This window comes from Littorina saxatilis, linkage group LG6 (assembly GCF_037325665.1).
Source record: "Littorina saxatilis isolate snail1 linkage group LG6, US_GU_Lsax_2.0, whole genome shotgun sequence".
Taxonomy (NCBI): Eukaryota; Metazoa; Mollusca; class Gastropoda; order Littorinimorpha; family Littorinidae; genus Littorina; species Littorina saxatilis.
The window spans coordinates 30,551,127-30,573,422 of record NC_090250.1 but is presented as its reverse complement, the minus strand read 5'-3'; the positions used below and the strand labels follow the sequence as shown (position 1 = coordinate 30,573,422).

General features: G+C 41.4%; 1 protein-coding gene across 1 annotated transcript in view; it reads right to left on the bottom strand.

Annotated features, from left to right (window-relative positions):
• LOC138968972 (E3 ubiquitin-protein ligase rnf213-alpha-like) overlaps nt 1-22,296 on the bottom strand; it is a 158,840-nt gene that overhangs the window by 6,895 nt on the left and 129,649 nt on the right. Inside the window, exons 59-78 of the mRNA XM_070341658.1 lie at nt 21,138-21,270; nt 20,083-20,378; nt 19,579-19,696; nt 18,801-18,914; nt 17,715-17,813; nt 17,081-17,140; nt 15,016-15,213; nt 9,182-9,302; nt 8,628-8,662; nt 8,074-8,171; nt 7,368-7,524; nt 6,386-6,563; nt 5,884-5,975; nt 5,076-5,133; nt 4,522-4,724; nt 2,225-2,363; nt 1,856-1,933; nt 1,223-1,418; nt 555-801; nt 150-224 (exon numbers count right to left, since the gene is read on the bottom strand). Of these exons, the coding sequence (XP_070197759.1) occupies nt 150-224; nt 555-801; nt 1,223-1,418; nt 1,856-1,933; nt 2,225-2,363; nt 4,522-4,724; nt 5,076-5,133; nt 5,884-5,975; nt 6,386-6,563; nt 7,368-7,524; nt 8,074-8,171; nt 8,628-8,662; nt 9,182-9,302; nt 15,016-15,213; nt 17,081-17,140; nt 17,715-17,813; nt 18,801-18,914; nt 19,579-19,696; nt 20,083-20,378; nt 21,138-21,270 (2,695 nt within the window). The remainder of the gene's footprint in view (nt 1-149; nt 225-554; nt 802-1,222; nt 1,419-1,855; nt 1,934-2,224; nt 2,364-4,521; nt 4,725-5,075; nt 5,134-5,883; nt 5,976-6,385; nt 6,564-7,367; nt 7,525-8,073; nt 8,172-8,627; nt 8,663-9,181; nt 9,303-15,015; nt 15,214-17,080; nt 17,141-17,714; nt 17,814-18,800; nt 18,915-19,578; nt 19,697-20,082; nt 20,379-21,137; nt 21,271-22,296) is intronic.

The following is a 22,296-nucleotide window of genomic DNA, read 5'->3' as shown; positions in this document are numbered from 1 at the left end:
ACCAAAATATCTCATTTATTCAATACATGAACTTGTCAAATAATCTCCCGTTAGCTCTTAATGTGTAGTTTATTGCGGGAACATGAGCTATATCAAACAGAAAATAATAAAAACAAAAGAAACGGGAATGCCAAACACGACAGTTTTACCTGACTGATTTTCTCTCCCAGTCTGTTGATGAGCTTGGAGCTGGTGATGTCTGCACAGTAGCTCATGGTTTCAATCTGAAAACAAAGGTGCAAACAGAAAATGAAGAAATCAGCCTCAAACACGATTTTAAATTACTTAAACTTGAAGAATAGCTCTAACAAAATAAAACATTGCTAGAAGACAAACGGCTTTTACCTTCACCAAAGAACATCAGCTTTACCACAGAACAACGATTCTGCACAGCAAAATAGGTTGAAGGGACATTAAAAACCAATGACCAAACCCAGAACATGAAAACAATCATGGAAACAGACTTTAAAAAAGGGGGCATTCCTTCAAAATTGCCAATGCAAAATCAATTAAGCGAACGAGAGACATACTTTTGAGAAAGTCAACGTCATTACCTCCATATCCCCACGCTGCCCTCTTAGTACACGTGACTTTCCCAGCAACAGCGTGTTCCTGAGCTGCAGTTCAAACCCCTGGAAGTCATAGTCCAACCTGGTGGCAGAATCACCATCACCATGACCAAGGTGGAGGCTGGAGTTGCAGTGAGCAAGCACCAGGGGCAGTAAGTCTGTCTGCGGAGAGTAGCTCACCAGGTGGCGTCGTGTTAACATGTGCACTGGCACCTCCGGTAGCTGGTCAAACCTGTTGCAGGAGAAATTTGTAAAATATTGTATACTCAAAGAGTGTATGGAACTCCAGGCAAAGTCACGCTCATAATAAGTACTACACGTGTGATTCTAAAAGAGACACGGGCGTTCGTGTTATATTCATTGGTGTGTGGGGGTTATACAACTCTGCCTGAATTTTTCGCTCAGCCACCAACACAATCATAAGGAACATTTCAGAATTCAAAGAAACAAATCATTGTTTACGTACTACCTTAACACAAAGCCGGCCTAATGAATTGAGTCCTCAGGCACGTTCACATATCATCCTATACATCTTACAGACACACATTTATTGTGCTAGACGACACCCAGTATCGTTGCATACAATGTGCAAAACTGTTTTATTTCTTTACTAGAGTTGACGATAGCAGAGCTTCTGCAGAGCAATCACTCACGTGTGTCTTGTGTGTGGACAGTATCTCTGCAAGAAGTCGTTGTGCTGCACAAGCAGGTAGTGTATCAGGAGGTAGGCACAACGACCGGGCCCCTCAGTGTCAGGCAGCAGTACGCCCACAGGGCTTTTCTCGCCGATGCGCACCGTGTGGTATTCTTCAGGAAGATGGACGATCTTGCCCTCTGCTGTCTGACAGCCTGAAGGGAAATTAAAAAAAAGTAAGTTGCTTGTACTTTAATAGCGTGTGTGTTTGTCTCTGTCCGCCTCTAGTAAGAAACGGTCAAAGAGAGCGCATGTGTACATATTACATAATTATACACTGATGAGAACGCGTGTTTGCATGTGTGTGTGCGAGACACAGGGAGGAAAAGAGAGATAGTGTGTGTGTGTGTGTGTGTGTGTGTGTGTGTGTGTGTGTGTGTGTGTGTGTGTGTGTGTGTGTGTGTGTGTGTGTGTCGGGAGTATGTGTGTGTCTGTTGATCTAAGAATGTGTCTGTCTCTGCGGAATGTTCTGCTTTCTGGTCACCTTTTTTTGTACATTCACTTATTCTATATTGTTCCTTTTCCCAAACAATGTTCGAAACAAATGATGTAGGAAATCATGCAATGACTAAAGAGAAAGACATATAATTACGATGGCTGAAGAGGTAGTCCTTGACAATGTCCCAGGCCTGGGAGAACACTTCAAGAAGCTTTAGCAGCTCGGGATTCTCTGAAACAACAAACCAACAAACATATTTCCGAAGACTTCAAGATAAAACGATTAACAGTTAATAACAGGCACTCCATTTCACTTTCCCAACCACACAAAAGACCTAAAAGAGACAAAAAGACACAAAAAAGGAAATCGACGCAATGCGTGTTAACATTCCTGCGACGGTTGCATGAACCAAGGGCATTTTAAGATCAGCTACCAGAACGCATCGAAACTAACGTAGAGAGAAAAGAACCCAGCGATAGAAACTTCAGCAATAGCTGCAGCAAAGTTATGCAATCTTCTCACCTGCTGTCTTGTCCAGCAAATCTCTGACGGTTGTCTTTGACACGTCAACTCGACTCAGACGATGACGAAGCTGCTGCAGCAGATGTCTCTGCAGGGCAAGAATGTCCGGCACATAGTGCAGCGCACGCAAGTGGTGACTCTGAAACACAGCACACTCAAATAATGCACGACAAGAGGAACACTAAAATATACAAACGTATGGTTCCGTGCTAGCAAACAGTGTTCATCAAATTTCATTTGTTAACTTTCAGTTCACTGAATCAAATGAAAACGTATACGTGGCCTTCAATTCCTACGCTTTATTGTCTACAAGTATTGTGTGGTTGGACATCAGTAAGTATTATCCTTTGAAGAGAGAATGTGTCTCACCAAAGTAAACCCCTCTCGCAATGCTAAGAAGGCAGCAGGCCCGGATGGTATTACACCAAAAGTCCTACATTTTTGTGCTGAGCAGCTTTGCTCAATTCTCACTGTGATTTTCAACATGTCTCTGTCACAGTCAAAAATCCCATCCCTTTGGAAAACATCTTGCATCGTCCCAGTTCCAAAGAAAACCCCGGTCAAAGTGATGAACGACCTGCGACCTGTAGCATTGACTTCTGCTGTCATGAAGGTTCTTGAGCGACTAGTATTAGTGAAGCTTCAGGTGCTTACCGCGGAGTTTATGGATCCGTGGCAGTTTGCATACAGAAAGGGTAGAAGTGTTGAGGATGCCGTTTTACATGTGTTGCACAGTATCTATTCTCATCTGGATAAACCTGGAGCATGTGTTAGACTGATGTTTTTTTACTTTTCTAGCGCGTTCAATACGATACAGCCTCACCTTCTTGCTGAAAAGCTACTGAAGATGAAAATTAGCGTTCCAACTGTATTGTGGGTCACAGACTATCTGACCAACCGACCCCAGTTTGTTAGGGCTGGTACAGTACCATCTAATGGCCCGAACACAAACACCGGTGCTCCGCAGACCGCGCTATCTAGTGTACTGAATACCAACACAGGAGCTCCGCAGGGAACAGTATTGTCACCTTTTCTGTTCTCCCTGTATACTGCTGACTGCAGGAGTTCTCACGGGTCGTGCTTCATCGACAAATTTGCTGACGATACTGGACTTACAGGACAGATTACTGACGACAATGACACACACTACAGACAAGAAGTTAGCAGCTTTGTGGACTGGTGCGACGAGAATTACCTGGACTTGAACACAGGAAAAACTAAAGAAATGATTTTTGACACTAGAAGAAAAAAGGTAGCACACAAGCCTATCGTGATAGCTGGTGTTGAAGTCGAGCAGGTTGAAAGCTATCGCTACCTAGGTGTAGTGATCGACAACAAGCTGTCTTGGCATGCCAACACTGACTAAATCTTGAAGAAAGCGCACACGCGCATGTACTGTCTAAGGAAGCTTAGATCGTTCTCTGTTCGCAATGACATCCTGCAAATGTTCTATCTGTCCACTGTTGGTAGCGTGTTGACATATGCATGTGTGTGCTGGGGGGGTAACCTTAGTAAACAGGATAGTGACAGGCTAGAAAAGCTAGTCAAGAAGGCTGGATCTGTTGTAGGCAGGAAACAAGAGACCATTGAATCAGTTTGCCAGAGACGACTGACTGACCGACTGACCTCAATTTTGGCTGACGAGACACACCCACTGAAACCTGAATTTGACTCTCGACGCATTGACAGGAGTGGTAGACTGAGGGCTATGGTTGCTAGAACGTCACGTTTCCGCAATTCTTTTGTTCCCAGAGCTATCCATGCTTTCAACCAATCACATGTTAGAGGCCTCTATCATGTTTCTCTGTCATAATTATTACTGTACTCTGTTGCTGGGTTATCTGTAAAGTATGTATTTTTAGTAACTGTATTACCATAGCCCAAATGTGCGGTGTTCTAGTCGACATGTGGTGCTTTGTAAACCTTGTGTGTGCGTGGATGTGGAGGTGGACTCTTGGACGTCTTTTTGTTATTGGAATTATGGTTTTTGTTAAATTGTATTGCTGTTGCTGTTGTTGTGTGAGTGAGTTGTGAGTTGGCAGACTTGACTTGACGGATGACTGTTTGCGTTAGTGAGACTGTGTTTAGTATGCATTTGATTGGAAATGAGTATTGTTACAACATAATTTCCATATGGATTAATAAATTTGAGTTGAGTTGAGTTGAGTTGAATAGAAAGCCTCTACCTAAACATTCAAAACTTGTTTTGTCAATGGACGACAGGAGAGCTGGCGTGAGTAAAACTTCTCAGTTAGTTAAATGAGCAAAACGTGACAAAGGCAAAGAAAGAGCCATACCTCCTTGTGGAAGAGCGTGAGCACTGGAAGTCTGTCACTGTCAGCCTGGTTGCCGTGCACGTGCAGCTCAAACTTCCTGAAGAAATGATCCACCGTGATACGTGTGCGGTACTTCCATGGTGCAGCTGTGTGCTGGAGGTCCTCATCGGATTGCTCGTCTTGTTCACTTACCTCAAACACCACGTTCAGCAGCTGGTTTTGCCCTGATGTAGAAAAAAAAAACACGATATGCAGTAGATTACACATTCTCTTCCCAATCTCCTGCAGGTCTTTACATTTTCTTCTCCCATCCCCTTACGAAGCGAAACATGATGAGCTTGTACACGACAGCTATGTTAGGAGTCACGTCCATGTTATTTGTGACGAGCTTATTCCATCCAAATCCAAGTGAAACGATCAAGCTAAAAAGCTGCAGGTAGCTTACGCTGGCGTTTTTCTTATGTGAATTTTGAATTTAAAGACCAAAGCTTTAAGTCACTGTGTACCCTTAATCTGAGAAGGAAGGTAAATATAACCAATCAGTAAAAAAAAAAAAAAAAGTCTTTGTGCATTACCTTGTCTTGTGTCTGACACAAGCAGGTCATTCCCGTTTTTGATGACTTCTTCAGTTTGCTGGAAAAAATATTAAAATTAGAGACAAGTGCTTATATAGTTTCACAGAGAGAGAGGGAGGGGGGGGGGGGGGGGGGTGAGGGATCTCTGGTTAAATCTAATCCAGTCCTGGTATTTGTTTTAATTAAATTACACTCTCAGATGGTGTGGCCATTACATGTTATTCAGTGATTCTAGTATTGTGTTGTCGTGACAACTGTTTATTACTACCTTATTGTTCATTCAAAGACTCGCACAATTATTACCACACACAAAACTGATTTAAATATATTAGCCTATAACTGTTTTTCCAGTGGCAGCAGCGTGTCTCCTTGATCAATGAATCAAAAAGCAATGTGAATTATGATAATGATTTAAAACAACTAACATTTTTACTGTATTTGTTTTACACATGAATTACGCAAGAATGAAATAAAATGTTAACAGAGGTCAACCAGCGACTCTATCTTTGAATCAGAAATTAAACTTTTTATGATGCAATTGTTTCGTCACATTAGATTTCAAAATCTTTGAGAAAGCTGTAGCATCAAGCTCTCCTGTCTGCATGCAGATGGCTGAGTAATCAAATGATTTAAATTTCCGATTACACCGCTAACTCACAAGGCGTGGGCGAAATAGAGAGACAAACATGTGCAGCAGGTAGACAGGCAGGCAGACAGACAGACAGACGGATGGACTGATGGACAGACCCAAAAACAGACAAACAGAAGTCACAGAAACACAGACAGACTGACAGAGAGAGAGAAATACCTGAAACAAGGGCTGGATGTAATGTTCTGTGAACTTTCTTTCCCATTCCTCTCTTTCCTTTTTTGACTTGAGCTTGGGAGTCCAGTAATGGACTGCAGAATAGAACAACAGCATATTTTCCTTACTTGTTCCTGCTTATTTGTTCATGTTGGGTTTGTGTGGGGTTTTTCTTTATAACTTTTGCATATCTCACGCGTTCTGGAAAAAGGTCTAAATAACTAGAAATAAGGATGTCTAATATTTTCAGTCTTTTAGCAGTCATTTCTTCTTTCGTTTTAAATGTTCTGAATAACTAGGAATACGGATGTTTAATACTGTCAGTGTTTAAACAGCAATTTTGTGTTTCGTTAAAAATGTTTCTTTTCTTTGAGAAGAGTTAGGTAGAAATTCTCAATCAGGTGACTGGCTAGTGAAGTTGAACATTATTAAATTTTACTCGCTTGAATTAACTATTCACGAGCAAGGATAGCTAACCCAGTAAGTTTGCCCACTCTTGCTTTACCTGTGGACAACTTGGTCAGCTGATGACACAGGTGATGCAGGAGGAGATACACATCGTCACACGACCTGCCCAGCACACGTTGCAACACCTGGAGATCTTTCTGCAGATGTCCCCAGAAGAACGGAATGACCTCAGCATCGCTGATAGCCGGTCGCACAAGCTGGCACACCTCTGATAACTAATATGAAAAAGGCATGATAAATACAAGAAGCAATTGCTCAGTCAACTCTCTCTCATTCGTAAAGAAATGTTCACTGTTCAATCATGTGGGGGTATAGCTGGTGGCGAAAGCGACTAGCCTTGGAGGGTGTTATTTGATTTAAGGAATCATGTTGTTCTGCAGAGCTGTAAGTATATGTTTGCAATGTAATTGTAAGAAGAGAGGCAAGCAGAAGGCAATTGCTTCTCGGAAGATATGGGGAAGGGGTGAGATGGAGTGAGAGAGAGACAGAGAGAACAGAGAGACAGAGACAGAAAAGCAAACTGACGAACGAACAGACATACATAAGAAGAGTGCAAACACATTTGAAATAATCATATCTGCCTGTGGTGGATTTTTGTGTACTATAAAATTGTAGTCATCTTCCTTGGAATTCAAACGAGACAAGTCTTGGTAAAAGTAATATCCAGCCGATCACTTTACCGGAATTCTGCAATATTTTCAACTTGATTTGTTTGGAGGTAATTATAACCTTGTACATGATGACGCACGGTTGAAATGTTGTCGTATTGTTAGCCCCAAGCTGGTACTGAGCTGAGGCGCAAGTACGTAACCACCTCTCTCTCTCTTCTTTTTCTGCTCATAACCCCAGTACACAGTATCTTTGTTGTTTCCTATGATCCGAAGGTTAGAGTAGAACAACCACCTCTCTCCCTATCGCTGACACACACACACACACACACACACACACACACACACTAACACTAGCACACACGAACACTTTTTCACGTGTATACAATCAGCTGCCTTCTGGTATTTTACCTGTCCCAGCTGACCCGCAGAAATGTAGAGTGTAGCATGGGTGAGGAAGCGCAGGACAGCGCAGGCTGCGGCAGACATCCCTCTCTCTGGTAATGCCTCTAAGCTTCTGCTTTCTACAGCTCCCAGTGTGTGACCAGGTTGCGTTTGGTCTGCCACCCTGAGCATACACCCACAATTTTCTAATAACTCGTGATCAGAACGCTCCCATGTTAAAGCACTTTCTAAAGACACCAATGAAAATCAAAGTTATTGCTATTATTACAATAAGTCAATAGTTATAGGAGAAATCTTTTCGAACCCTTCCGCGTTCCTCTGGAATAGAGCACTGACTTTACTACTATTACTGCAAGTCATTAGTTATACGAGTAAACTCTTCCACGCTCCTCTAAACGCAGTGCAGGAAATGTGCGCTTGGCCAAATGAACTTTTTATGCCAAATAAATTCAATCTTCTTACGCAAAGCCGTCACACATGGATGTCACTATTGACGACAATCAACCAAAATTACAAAAAAAGTAATTTGTTTATCGGTTGCAGTCGCTTCTCAGCAACAATACGTTCAAAGAAACATTTACAACATAGCAGGCCAGAACTCGCATAGCTTATAGAACCTCTGCTCCAACCAAAATACACGAATACACCAGTGTAGCCAAAGCAAAAGGAGGCAATTAAAACGCAAAAAACAACTTAAGTACGCAAAACCTACCGGGCAAGCAGATTCCCTTCAGCAGCCACGTGATAGCGTGCTCCTCCAATGTCGATCTGACATTCTGGACAGCGGCCACGAGCATTTGGATTTCCACACTGGAGTTATCAAAATGAAAGTTCGAATGACACTTGATAATGTTAACCGTATGCGTACAGATTTGAGACATGCACCAATTTCGGTGGTTTAACTGGAAGAAATGTTCTGGTAGTACTACAACTGTACTCCGCTGTATCACCACATTTGCATTGCACTACATCATTATGTTACTTTAACCGCAAATATATCGTCACAACAGACACAAGGTTCTGGTGAGTATGAATAAGCTGCTTTGTGTGCTTTTCAAGTATATTTCTACACAAAAAGAGCTTAATCTGTAATGAGGTCATAGAAAGAGTTTAAATTAAAAAGTTTACAATAACTCGGAGATAACTTATATGGATTCAATGGGAAATAAACACGATAAACTAAGCTTTATTAATTAACAATATTCTATAGGAAACTACGCCAAACTGAAAAAAACCCATTCAAATGAGAGAGAAAATTAAACTTACATCTCCAATGACGTATCGGTGTCCATTTGCGCATTCTGTGGATGGGTAACAAAACAATGAACAATTTAACAGGCTCAACCGATGACCGAATATTATTGTTTATGTTATCTCCTGTTTTAGGTGCTTGCATTTGTTTTTGTTTTTTTCAAACGATATGGTCCATGACAAGTCGAAAAACTAACACAGAAAAAAATGCATTTTATTTGGGTCAAACTGAATTTATTGTCAAGACCATCGTCGAACGCTGAAGAAGGAGAAGAAGAATTTTCAAGACAACATTTTGTTCAGCAATCTTTAATTTAAAAGTATTATGCCAACATCGACCTTTTCCTTTTCTGAATCATATAAAGAAGATCACCACATAAACCTTTCTACCGCTTAAACTGCCTGCATTACCATACATACTGATATATATTTGTTCGATAAAACAATGCTGCACTGTACAATATATCTCATAATAAATTCCATCTGCACAAAGAAAGGGCTTTTGTTTTCTGACTGTGCCCTGTCTTGAACATGATAATCATAATAGTTTTCCACAGATGGATGCTTACGCCAAAGTTTTGGTATTTCATGACCAGCGTTGTAATCATCCATTGTTTTTGAGTGATCAATTTCCAATGCCCGGAGAATTTCGTCCACATTGTCCTGTGGCATGGTTGGCAGGAAAGAGTTCTGCAAAACAAGAATATTGAAAATCATTTTTGAAAGTCTTCGTCTGTAATCAAGCGCGAGTACTTTATTTATCAAAAACTTTTTTTTTTAATTTGTGTCGTCAGCCTCTGAGAGACTGCGAATTGTGAAATATCACTTTTCGTTTTGTATTGTTGCTTCCTTGAATATTCTTACACACAATGATAAAATACCAGATATCAATATTATGAGTCAGGTATTAGAAAATGTATTGCTTCCTCTATATCTAATCATCATTAACGTTCTTTATTTGTCTTCTTTCAAAATCTAAATAGTAATCTTTCAATTTGAATTACTAAATTCCACAAGAAAAAAGTTTACACTTTTTCCCACAAGACTACCTTTTTGTGACTCAAAACTCGATCGTTGTGAGTGGAGTTTCCAAGACTTCGAAACTGTTCACAAAAACGATTCATTAAAAAGCCATTTTAAGGCATCAGCTATAACTTTTTGTCACATTAAAAGTTCAACTTTATCGTTTTTGACTACAGGCGGATCGACTTTGGACATAGTGTGAAACATTTTGCTGGTCATAATTATTTAGTACCAATGCAAATCATTGCTGAACAACTCGAAGCAAAAATCAGTTATTTAATCTTCAAAAGACATTTGATTGAGAAACGCACACAGAGCCAACACCGCATTTTTCAAAAACAACAAAGTGAAGGTCAGATTGAAACTGATATGATAATGTAAGGCGTTTGATGGAAGTTGTTGACAGGCTAGCTTTTTTGTCGGTCTGAGGGGAGCGTGTCGCATTCTGTTTTGTCTTTATCATCCTCAACAACAAAAAGTCGGTCAATCAAATATACCTTTTTTTGGTCATCATTTTGTTTGTGCAAAATTAAAAGAAAAGTCATGAACAGGGAGCCATGTTGTAAACCAAATTTCAAAATACGAGTTCCGGGCCTCACAGCACTGCGACGCGACGGTTGTTCTCAGTAGGTCAGCCAGTCAAAGCTAGTCAAAGTTGTTCTTTTCTGTTTTGAGTTTCCAAGCTACACATTACATTTCAGCTCAATCAATCCCAAAACACCAGATCTCTTAGTGCGGACAAACAAACAGACAGACAGACAGACAAACAAACAAACATGGTGAAACCTTATATACACCCCCGAATATAGGGGTTGTAATCACACACAAAATTGAAGCAGTTCTCTTTCAGAGAAGATCTCACAGCAAATAAAACAGTGCTGGACTTGCTTATGAATATATAAGTTTAGTCCAATTTGCGTTGAATGAACAACACTACATACTGTTCCGAGAGTATGCATTACTGTGCCTGCGAGCACATGGCCGAGACTATGTACACGCGCATGAATATGACGTCATGAATGTACGTCATGATCGCGCATGCGTATGGGCCCTGCCCCCCTGATCTATGGCGGAATAAACTAACTGTCATTTGAACCTGCTGTGCCTTTTGTGTGCTTTACGCAAGGACTCACGAACACCAATGCCCACAACACACAGAACACGAAAGCTAGCTATCGTTACATGGTGTCAGAAGTGGTAAAGAATGGCAGAAGAAGCGCAGCAAAGAAATGAAAGGCAAGTGACAGCAAGAATTCCGTTGCCAACGAAGTTCGAAATCAACGTGCCGAACCTGGAAGGGGCATGGAAGAGTTTCGTCGAACATGGGACACCTACGAAACTGCGTCGAGATTGAAAACTCAAGAAGACGAGTACCGTACCGCAGTATTTACTTCATGCTTGGGGGAAGGAGCGCTAGACGTGCTCGACGGGTCCCAGTTTGAAGCGGGCCAAGAGAAGAAAATTGACAGTGTGCTGAATAAGTTCACTGCCTACTGCGTTGGAGAAACGTGCGAGGCCTACGAAACTTACAAGTTCCATCAGAGGAAGCAGGAGAAGGGAGAATCTATCGACGCCTACGTTGGTGCACTACGACAACTGGCAGGTTCGTGCAACTTTGAACAATTTCGAGATCGTATGCTTCGTGATCGAATTGTCGCGGGGATTGCAGACGACGCTGTGCGTACCAAACTTCTTCAGGAGAAGGGGTTGACGCTGAAAACGTGCATTGACTTGTGCCGGGTACATGAAGTATCTGCACAGCAGTCGAAGTCTATGGCGGCAGAGGAGATTCATCACCTGAAGACCAAGGGCAAGATGAGAAGAACGGCAGAGTCAACCTACAAGAAAGGTGGGAACGAGGACTCTCATAAAGGTAAACAGTGTTCCTATTGTGCGCGAAGTCACAAGAAAGGCAAAGAACTTTTTTTTTTGTTGTCCAGCCTATGGTCAGCAGTGCAAGAAGTGTGGAAAGAAAAATCACTTCGCGGTGATGTGCAAACTGAAAGAAAGAAAAACAGTACATGAAGTGTGCGATGAAGATGATGACTTTGATGATGATGATCTTGTTTTGCATGTGAATGGTGTTTCTATTGCAGGAAAGAAAGATGAATACTCTGATGATGTTTTGCTGGTAGATGATGATGATCAGAATAGTGATGTTGTGTTTCATGTTGATGGTGATGACAAGTCAGAAAAGTCAGTGCATGCCAAAATGTTAGTTGGACAAGACAAGACAAATGTGATTTTCCAACTTGACAGTGGCGCGACAATCAACAGTTTTTCAGTTGACACAGACAAGACAGTGACAGGAGACAGTAAGCTGACAGACCTACAGAAGAGTGACAAAAGACTGCTGATGTATGACAAGTCGGTTGTGAAGCCTCTAGGGGAAAGGATTCTGTCAGTCGAAAACCCCAAAAACAATAGTCACTACAAAGTCAGATTTATTGTTGTAGAGGGAAAGGTCAAGTCTATCCTGGATTGTAGGGCAATACAACACATGGGGTTGGTCACGGTCAACAAAGAGAACATCGCAGTCATCACAGACAATCAGAAAACAGTCATGTCAGAGTTCAAGGATGTTTTTGAAGGGGAACTAGGTCGACTTGAAGGAGATTTGCATCTAGTAGTAGACCCGACAGTCCATCCAGTCAAGTTACTGTGCAGAAAATGGCCAAGTCCAGTGAAGGAGAAGGTCAAAGGAGAACTTGAGAGGCTCCAAGAGCTAGGAGTTGTTACACCGGTGAACGTCCTAACAGATTGGGTCAACAGTCTGGTTGTGACTATGAAGCCCAATGGCAAGCCAAGGTTATGCATTGACCCCAAACCGCTGAATAAATCACTGAAGCGTAACCACTACCCGATGAAAACCATCGACGATGCGTTGGAAGACATGGTCGGAGCACGATACTTCTCCCACATGGATGCTAAAAATGGGTTTTGGCATGTCGTCATGGATGAAGAGAGCTCTATGCTGACCACATTTGAAACTCCATTTGGTAAGTTTCGCTGGAAACGTATGCCGTTTGGTGTCTCAGTAAGTCCAGAAGAATTCCAACGGAGGATCGACGATGCAGTCAAAGGCCTGCCGGGTGTCTTTGCGGTCCATGATGATTTCATCATTTGGGGGAAAGGTGAAACAGATGAAACTGCGTCAGCCAACCATGATGAAAACGTGAGAAGATTTCTTCTGCGATGCAGGGAGAAAGGGGTGAAACTCAACCGCGAGAAGGTCGAGTACAAGAAGAAGGAACTGACATATCTGGGACACATCATTTCAAGAGAAGGTCTCAAAGCGGACCCAAAGAAAATTGATGCAGTCAAACAGATTCAGCCTCCAGAAGACAGAGCAGGAGTCCAGCGCCTACTAGGAATGGTGGGTTACCTGCAGAAGTTCTGCCCCAACCTGTCAGAAATCGCTACACCATTGAGAGAACTGGTGAAAAAGAAGAACAACTTCAGATGGGACAACGACGTCCATGGGAGAGCGCTCGAAGAGATCAAGAAAGTGCTGTCAGAACCACCAGTGCTACGATTCTTCGATCAGAAGGCAGAAATCACACTCCAGTGTGACGCATCTGAGTTTGGACTAGGAGCTTGTCTCCTTGCAGATGGACAACCAGTCCAATACGCCTCAAGAGCATTGACAGAAACTGTGCGCAACTACGCTCAAATTGAGAAAGAAATGCTAGCGATTGTCTTTGGACTGGAACGCTTCGAGAGATACGTGTATGGACGACAAATTGAGGTCGAGACAGACCACAAACCGCTCATTCCAATACACAAGAAGAGCCTTCTATCAGCACCAAAGAGATTGCAGAGGATGCTACTGAGAACACAGAAGTATCAGTACAGTCTAGTGTACAAGAAGGGTACAGAGATGTATCTTGCAGACACACTTAGCAGAGCCGTGAAAGCAGGGTCACAAGGAAGCTAGAGGAAGCACAGACAGAGAAGAAATCTTTTAGACGGAGTTTGAAAGAGAGGTCGAAAGCATCGACATGGCAGTTCACATTGCAGTGTCAGAAAGCCGGATGATAGAACTGCAATCAGCGACAAAAGAAGACCCAGATATGGCAACGCTGATAAACCTGATACAGTCGGGATGGCCAGAAGAACGCCAAAATGTACCACTCAACCTTCAGGCATATTTTCCATTCAGGGAAGAGCTGTCCGCACAGAATGGACTCATCTTCAAGGGAGAGAGGATAGTGGTGCCAGAGAAGAAGCGGGAGAAGATCCTCCAGCTACTCCATCAAGCACATACAGGAATCCAAGGCTGTATGAGAAGAGCCAGGGAAGTGGTATACTGGCCAGGACTCAACACCGACATGGAGAACCTGGTGCGTCAGTGTGCAACGTGTCAAACGTTCCAACGAAACCAGACAAAAGAGCCACTGATCACACACCCGATTCCAGAACGACCTTGGGAAACGGTAGGATGCGACCTGATGGACTTCAACGGCAAGCCATATGTGGTCCTGGTTGACTACTATTCAGACTTCTTTGAGATAGACAGGCTAGAAAACAAAACAGCGGAAGAAGTCATCTACAAACTCAAGTCGCATTTGGCAAGACATGGCATTCCGGAGCGCATGATCACAGACAACGGGCCACCGTTCAGTTCACAAAAGTTTCATGACTTCGCAGAAGCATGGGAATTGGAACACATTACAAGCTCACCATACTACCCACAATCAAATGGGAAAGCCGAGAATGCAGTCAAGCAAGCAAAAACACTGATGAAGAAAACACTAGAGAGCAAGTCAGACCCATATTTAGCTTTGCTAGAGCTCAGGAACACTCCATCAGAAACCATGGAAACGTCTCCTAACCAAAGATTGTTCAGTCGCAGAACTAGAACGAGAGTTCCAACAGCAAGAACATTGCTTAAACCACAAACATGTCGTGAGGTTCAGCAAAAACTCATCAACCGCAAAGAAAAACAAGCAAAGTACTACAACAGAGGTACAGCTGAATTAGAAACAATCAAGCCTGGACAAACAGTCAGAGTCAAACTAGGCCAAAAGTGGGTGAAAGCAAAGGTCGAACATCAAGTTGATGTTAGGTCATATAAACTTCGCATAGAAGACGGTCGTGAATACAGGCGCAACAGAATGCAACTCCGACCCACATGCGAATCAGTGAACACACCGGCTGAAAAAACAAACACAAAACTCCAGGAAAATGAAAGATTGAGACGCATGAATGACATGTCACTAGAGAGTCACAAAAACTCAGAAGTAAAAAGCAATGTTTCGCAGAACGGAATAAACTAACTGTCATTTGAACCTGCTGTGCCTTTTGTGTGCTTTACGCAAGGACTCACGAACACCAATGCCCACAACACACAGAACACGAAAGCTATCGTTACACATACCTGCATCTGTTCAGGATGATCAATGAGAGCTGCCAGTGGGGCCAGAAGGTCACGATGGTGTGACTGTGTCTGCAGTGCCACCCAGAGGTGAGTGAGAACACACACCATGCTCTGCTCGGCCATACCCTGACCCTCCTTCACACACAGCGCTGACTGGGGGATACCCAATGTGTTATTCACCACTCGCAGTGCAAACGACTGAAATCGTAAATCACAAAAATAAAACACATCTGCAAACTGTTTTTTCCAAACTCAGCGTTTGACACAAGAATATGACTGCCGAACCTGAGACCAAATACTAAGTTATCTATCTTTCTAAACTTGGCCAAAAAATTATTGCAACAAATTTCAAACCCAAATTAAAGCATTAATCCCCGTGTCATTTTATTAACACTTTATATGACAGAGAAGGCCGTTCACTTAACCTTCAGGATCACCATTTGGATTAAATATTTCTTTTACAGGGATCACGTGACCGCCGCTCAAGTAAGGGTACCCTCAAAATCGACCAGACAAAAACGGAAGAGCCGAATGAAAAATCGACAAAAAAATCACAATAGGCAAAACTTTGCAACTTTGACATACGAGAAGAAAGTCAAACCAATTATCTACCCTGAACAGATTGTTTTGTTTTGCTACCTTGCGTATTTCGCGTGCTGTGTCGATCGCAAGAGCGGTCAAACACGGGACTTTTTGCGTCATTTTTTAGGGGTATCATTACAAAAAAGTTTGCACTTTAGCAATGACTTAGTGGATTGCTTTGAAACTTGTAGACTATTTTACCAACATACTAGAGATACTTCGAGCGAAATGATGGATTGTTACAGGTGTTTGTTACAATGTTATGCAATTTTTCGAAAGAAGTTTTTAATCTCGTCATAGGATTGTTCCCTTGGGTTAACAAAATGTATGACTTTGCATGTCTTTAGAAAAAATGATTGATACACACAATGCTAAAGTCTTATGTGCGTGTAAGCACTGACGCAAACACGCTACATATTTAAGCGATGATTCTGGTGCCACAGCGATGCCCAGCCAAGCGTGACCGTAGCATGTTTTAAGAGGCACGCAGCGATAACAGCTGTAAGCGCGAACGTTCCATTTTTTCCTCATGTGTTTGCATGACTAGCAAATTAACGCTAGCAGCTACACGCAAATGAAACTTAGAGAGAATCTGTATCAATCATTTATCTGTAGATATGCAAAGTCATAATTTTTTTGGACACAAGTGAACAATCCTATGACAAGTTTAACAACATTTTCTGAAACATTGCGTCACATCTGGATAAATAACCGTAACGATCCAAACTTTCGCACGAAGTATCTCTAGTATGTTGGTAAAATATTCTGAAAGTTTCAAAGCAATCCACTAAGTCATTGCTAAAATGTAGCGCTTTTTGACATGATACCCATACAAATTGACGTAAAACGTTCCGTTTTTGACCGCTCTTGCGATCGACACCTGCATCAGTAGGAATAGCATAGCACGCGAAATACACAAGGTAGCAAAACAAAATAATCTGTTCAGGGTAGATAATTGGTTTGACTTTCTTCTCGTATGTCAAAGTTGCAAAGTTGTGCCTATTGTGATTTTTTGTCGATTTTTCATTCGGCTCTTCCGTTTTTGTCTGGTCGATTTTGAGGGTACCCTTACTTGAGCGGCAGTCAAGTGATCCCTGTAAAAGAAATATTTAATCCAAAAGGTGATCCTGAAGGTTAAGTGAACGGCCTTCTTTGGCATATACAGTTTTAATTAAATGACACAGGAATTAATGCTTTACTTTGGGTTTGAAATTTGTTGCAATAATTTTTTGGCCAACTTTACATTGTAAGTTTCATACAATTTTGATTGAGCATATGCAGCAAAATTTCTTTTTCTTACTGGAAAAATAGTCGCACCTACAAACTATTATTTTTTTGTAGTAACCAAAAAATTAATCATTTAGACAAGTCTTTGTCAATAAGCAGAATACATTGTTCATAATATATAGGAAAATAAAAGTTGACATCATCGCATATTGAAAACCTGTTTATTTTGAGAGTGTTTGCATACATTTACACAAACCTCATCCACGTGAATTCGACGTGATTGAACCAGGGCAACAGCTTTCTCTTTGGTAGCAGCCTGAAGAACACAGACACAGACACACACCGACACACACATACACACCGACACACCCACACACACACACACACACACACACACACACACATACACACACCAGATAATTATCAAGATTCTACAACAATTTAAAGTATTCTTGAATTCGACAACTTCAGGTAGAGATACTTTCTCCAAGAATTCAAAACAAAGTATAAATATTACAGCTTCAAAAACCAGGTACCATTCGTCTATTAAGTTTAGAAGACATTGTTTGTGACAGAGGATATATAAAATATACGTATGATCAGAGAGTTTGAAATCAACACATTTGATTAGACTCATCAGACAACTCAGTAGAAAGGTTGCAAATGAAATGCGCACAATTATTCAGTATACTTTCTCATATAGCGCAATATGCATACAAACATAACAAACGTCACTGATCTGAACAAATATAACAATGCTGGATTATAATGTCTAATGATCGGAGTTCTAGAACATAGCAACCATTAAAGCCGTTGCTGAATGGTATGGTTGGCTGCATGAAACTGTAACGGATTTGGTATACAAACAAAGGCCTGAACATTGTTCTCACTTTTGTCCGCTCAGGCGAAGAGAGAAAAGCCATCTGAACTTCACGATGCAAAGCTAACCGCAGAAGGTATTGCTTTGTCTCAGAACTGCACCTCAGCTCCTGAATTGAAACAAGAAGAGTGAATGCTCATGAGAATAAGATTCACTTTTCGTCAAATGTAATATGAATCAAAAGTAAAATATTTGCTGATCCAGCTCAGTAAAATTATGTTCAAGAAAACAATGATTCCCTATGCTCATTGACCTGAACTTGATCCCATTTTTATTTATCGAATCCTAGGAATATTCCACGAATACAAACTTGCCCTCATCACCAACCCCACCCACTCCCCCCACCCCTATAACGAAACCCCCAACCACCACCACCACTTGCCCCATACTCAACCACAAACAAAAAACTAATGACAAAAATATAGAAAAAACAGCAACATATTAATAACCATAGTAAATCCGTATTCTGACTCCATTGATACATGGCTGGTCAAAAACACAAAATAAGCCATATCTAACCTAATAACATCATAACAGTCTTCTTCTTCTTGCTCGCTCCTTTATAAGTCTAATCCAAACTAAAATAACCCAGACACTAGACTGTGACCTTAAATCAAACACTCTGAAATCACAACTTGTTGAGTTGACTGACTGATTTGTAATTTAATCTCAGTGGATAGTTTCGGAAGTGATAAATCTTCTCCAGCAAACAGTTGTGACCTTTACATGTGACTAGGATGAACCAACATTTTGTCTTGTACAAATGACTTAGGCTGGTTGTCTATGCAAAATAAATTTTGGACGATGACAAACATCACAAAACAATATTTCCTCGGTTATGCCCGCAGTATCTTTGAAAACCTTGCGCTGAGCGGCATTTAGAAATCTTGTTCATTCGTCCTCAATGTCCAGTACTTACATGCCCCCCCCCCCCCCCATATCCCAAAGTCGAAGCAGGTGCACCAGTAATTTGCGTTTTTAAATGTATGCTAACTATTCTATAACAGTAATTTCTTGTAAATATATTTGAAGAATACGTTCAATATGATTACAGCATCAATTGTATACTTTAAAATAACAACATCTCTTGGCTTACACTCAGACGCATGATGAGCTCTCCCTGTTGACCCCTCATCTCCTGCATGACTTCATCTCGGACAGAGCGGTACTCAGGTCCACACACCAAGTATCTGTCTGTCACCTCCTCAGACTGAAACACACATGATCTTGGTATTTTTTAAAAGTCGAAAATTGAAGCGCAGTTTCTATTTAATGGTTTTCTTCATTTTAAGCACAATTTCAATCAAACGAAACAAACCTATATACTTTCGAATACAGAACATTATAAGAAATACGATAATTTCACATTTGTGATTCAAATTCATATGTAAACAAGTTAAACAATCGGAAAATTGTGAATGGACATTCATTTTCATAAATGAATGTATAAGGTACCAGGTTGAAATACAATCCAGAGGTGCGGACCTAGTTACAGATTGTGTGACAAAAATGTCAATCAAGTTGAGGAAAAACATGCGTGTGACAAGTGCGGCCTCAACTGTTGCAAACGGGAAAATTTGACGCCATTGAACACTTTTCTAAAACAAATGAAAAAATCGTCTGGGGATATAATCTGTAAAAATGTACATGCAAAGTTTCATAATCACCCGCCCAGTAGTGCTTTTTTGTGTTGGTATTGTTTTTTGGGGGGAATCGCCCTACACACACACACACACACACACACATACAGACAGGCAGACAAAGAGACATACACCCACCCTTGTCTCCCTATCGTCCCTAGTCTCCTGGAATACATTCAGTCAAAACGTGACTGATTGTAAAAAGAGACACATGCAAATACAAAGGAGGCTCACCTGCTGTACATTCTCAAGCTTAATCCACTGCAAGCATCTCTGTGCCTGAGCACGTTGTAGGAGGATGTTGTAGGACTGAACGCCAAAATCACGACACAGCTGTTTCACCAGGAAATTTCTGGGGAAAACAATACAAAAACACATGTACATAATCATGTCCCCGTTAAGGCCGCAGAGAGCTGTCCGACAGAGGAGCACATTTTTCAAGTCTTGAAATACACTATGCTAGTTTGTGTTTTCTTTTCATTTTTGTCTTCAGAATGTAAGGATTTTCTTGAAATATAAAGCTAATGTCTTTTTCCCAAAGAGGGAGAAACAAAACAGGTCGCAAAACCATACATTTATGCTGATATATTAAAACGAAATGAAATTTTGACTTTACAATATTGACGAACACATTCGGTTCACATTCAGATTCCACAAACCAAGAAATTACCTTTCCATTCCCTTTCCAAAGTAAAACCAAACTAGACAGCTGATATAAGGAATGAATGCGAACCATACCTCGGCCAGTCAGTGGGGCCCATGGTACACACGACCAATGCCTCCATCAGCAGGTCTTTAAGCACCATGTCGATACCCTGGAAGTCTGCAGGCTCTACGACGTGTTTGTACAGCAGACTGGCACAGCTGCTCAGAGCGTGACGAAGCTGACCAACGGCGATCAGAGTGGACAGCTCAAGAGGAGAGGATTCCAGTTTGATGCGGATTCTGTTCAGCTGGTCCTTAACACGCAGGCACTGGTTTTCAAAGCTGGACGTTCCTTCATCCGTGCTAGCTTCTGCTTCATACTCAAGGCTCTGTTGATGACAAGGTCAGCAAGTTGTTACTATTTGCTTGTACTTTCAACTTTAAATAAACATTAACCTAATCAGTAATGGAGAACATAATTACATTAAGGTAATTGTAGGTGGGTGTTGTGGTGGAAACCGTTACAGAAACAGCAACAGAAAAGCAGCAGTCGTGCACAGTTTGCCAATTTACTTCTACTAATCTCCAAGAAGTGTCTATATATACTGTGTGGATTGAAGACGGTTGAATTTAATTAATCTGTTTTATTTCACAGATTAATCATGCAGGGCTTGATATGACATGCACATTTGACAGAATGCACAGCAGCAAACAAGACTGAAGCGCTTGGGTCTTTGGAAGCCAATTCATTTTTATGGAACAAAGCATTTACAGTCGACCTTCGATACTCCGGGCTTTGGCAATCTGCAATATTTACTATGAACTACTGTCATCAGAATGGATTTGTGGAGCGCACAACATGATACCCATAGAACAGAAATTCGCGTTTTGAATCCAATCCAGGGACAAAAGTTATTGTAAGTATGTAAAACCGGTTCAGCAACTTTAAGGTGTCAGCGCCCATGATGTGAGATCAGCTCACTGGTGGTCATATAACCACTCTCAAAATGTGCACATTCGAACAAATAGAGAGACAACGGATACCAAAAGAGGTTTACTGTATGCAAACAAATTCCCCGCTTAACAAACTGTCATGACAGGGTCTGCTCAATATGCAAAATAAAGTCAGATTTAAAAGTAAAACTGACCTCAATACAGTGGATTACAAGAAGACTCAGCTCTGTCAACACTGACTGTTGTGTCTTATCTGCCACGTGCTCTTCCACAAGGTTTGTGGCATGCTCAAGAAACTGCCTGATGTGTTCTGATGCCCGAGTTTCACTGGAAAATAAACAAAGAGGCGAGCCATGAATGTAACATTTATGTCTCTCTCCCTCTCTCTGTCTCTCTGTCTGTCTCTCTCTCTCTCAGAAACTTACTGCCTCGTATTATATCCTATCGAAGAAATATATCTGCACTTTAGCCCTCTATTGTCTTCCACATAGAGTAATGCACTCACCTATACAGTCTCCCGCACTCACCTATACAGTCTCCCACGACACGGGAATTAATTTAAAACTTTAACAAGAAGAGCAAACGCTCGATCGAGTCACTTTCGCAGTTCTGAATATTATATGAGGCATCAGATGGACAGGAAGAAATTGCTATTCACAACACAATGAGTCACGTTCACATAAAATTTGAGCCCGGTCACTTTTATAGTTTCCGAGAAAAGCCCAACGTTAAGTTGTGTGTTGCCGAACAGAAAAGGCTAGTTATCTCCCTTGTTTTTCTGATAACGTTCGTAAAAGGCTACAGATGTAAATACTTTGATGTAAAGAATAATCCTACAAAGTTTCAATCACATCCGATGAACTTTGTCAAAGATATAAAATGTCTAATTTTTCCTTTGACGCTGACCTGTGACCTTGAAAAAGGTCAAAGGTCAACGAAACCATCGTTAAAGTGTAGAGGTCATTGGAGGTCACGACTAAACAAAATATGAGCCCGATCGCTTTGATAGTTTCCGAGAAAAGTCCAACGTTAAGGTGGTGTCTACGGACGGCCGGCCGGACAGACTAACACTGACCGATTACATAGAGTCACTTTTTCTCAAGTGACTCAAAAATTGATGCAAAGTAAACAGTGTGTTTTTGGAACATGTAAACTACCAAACCTCACAGGAATTAAGCGAATAGAAATGACACAAATATGCGTCATATTGCATTGAAAGCAATGTGAAAGCAAAAGAAAAAGTATGTAGTGTGGTGAATAGTAGGCGTTTTCAAGTGTTCTGGGATCTTCTGATGGGTTTTCTGCCCGCGACATTGGGCGCTCTGGGACGCATTGAGTGAAGCTATTGTTTTG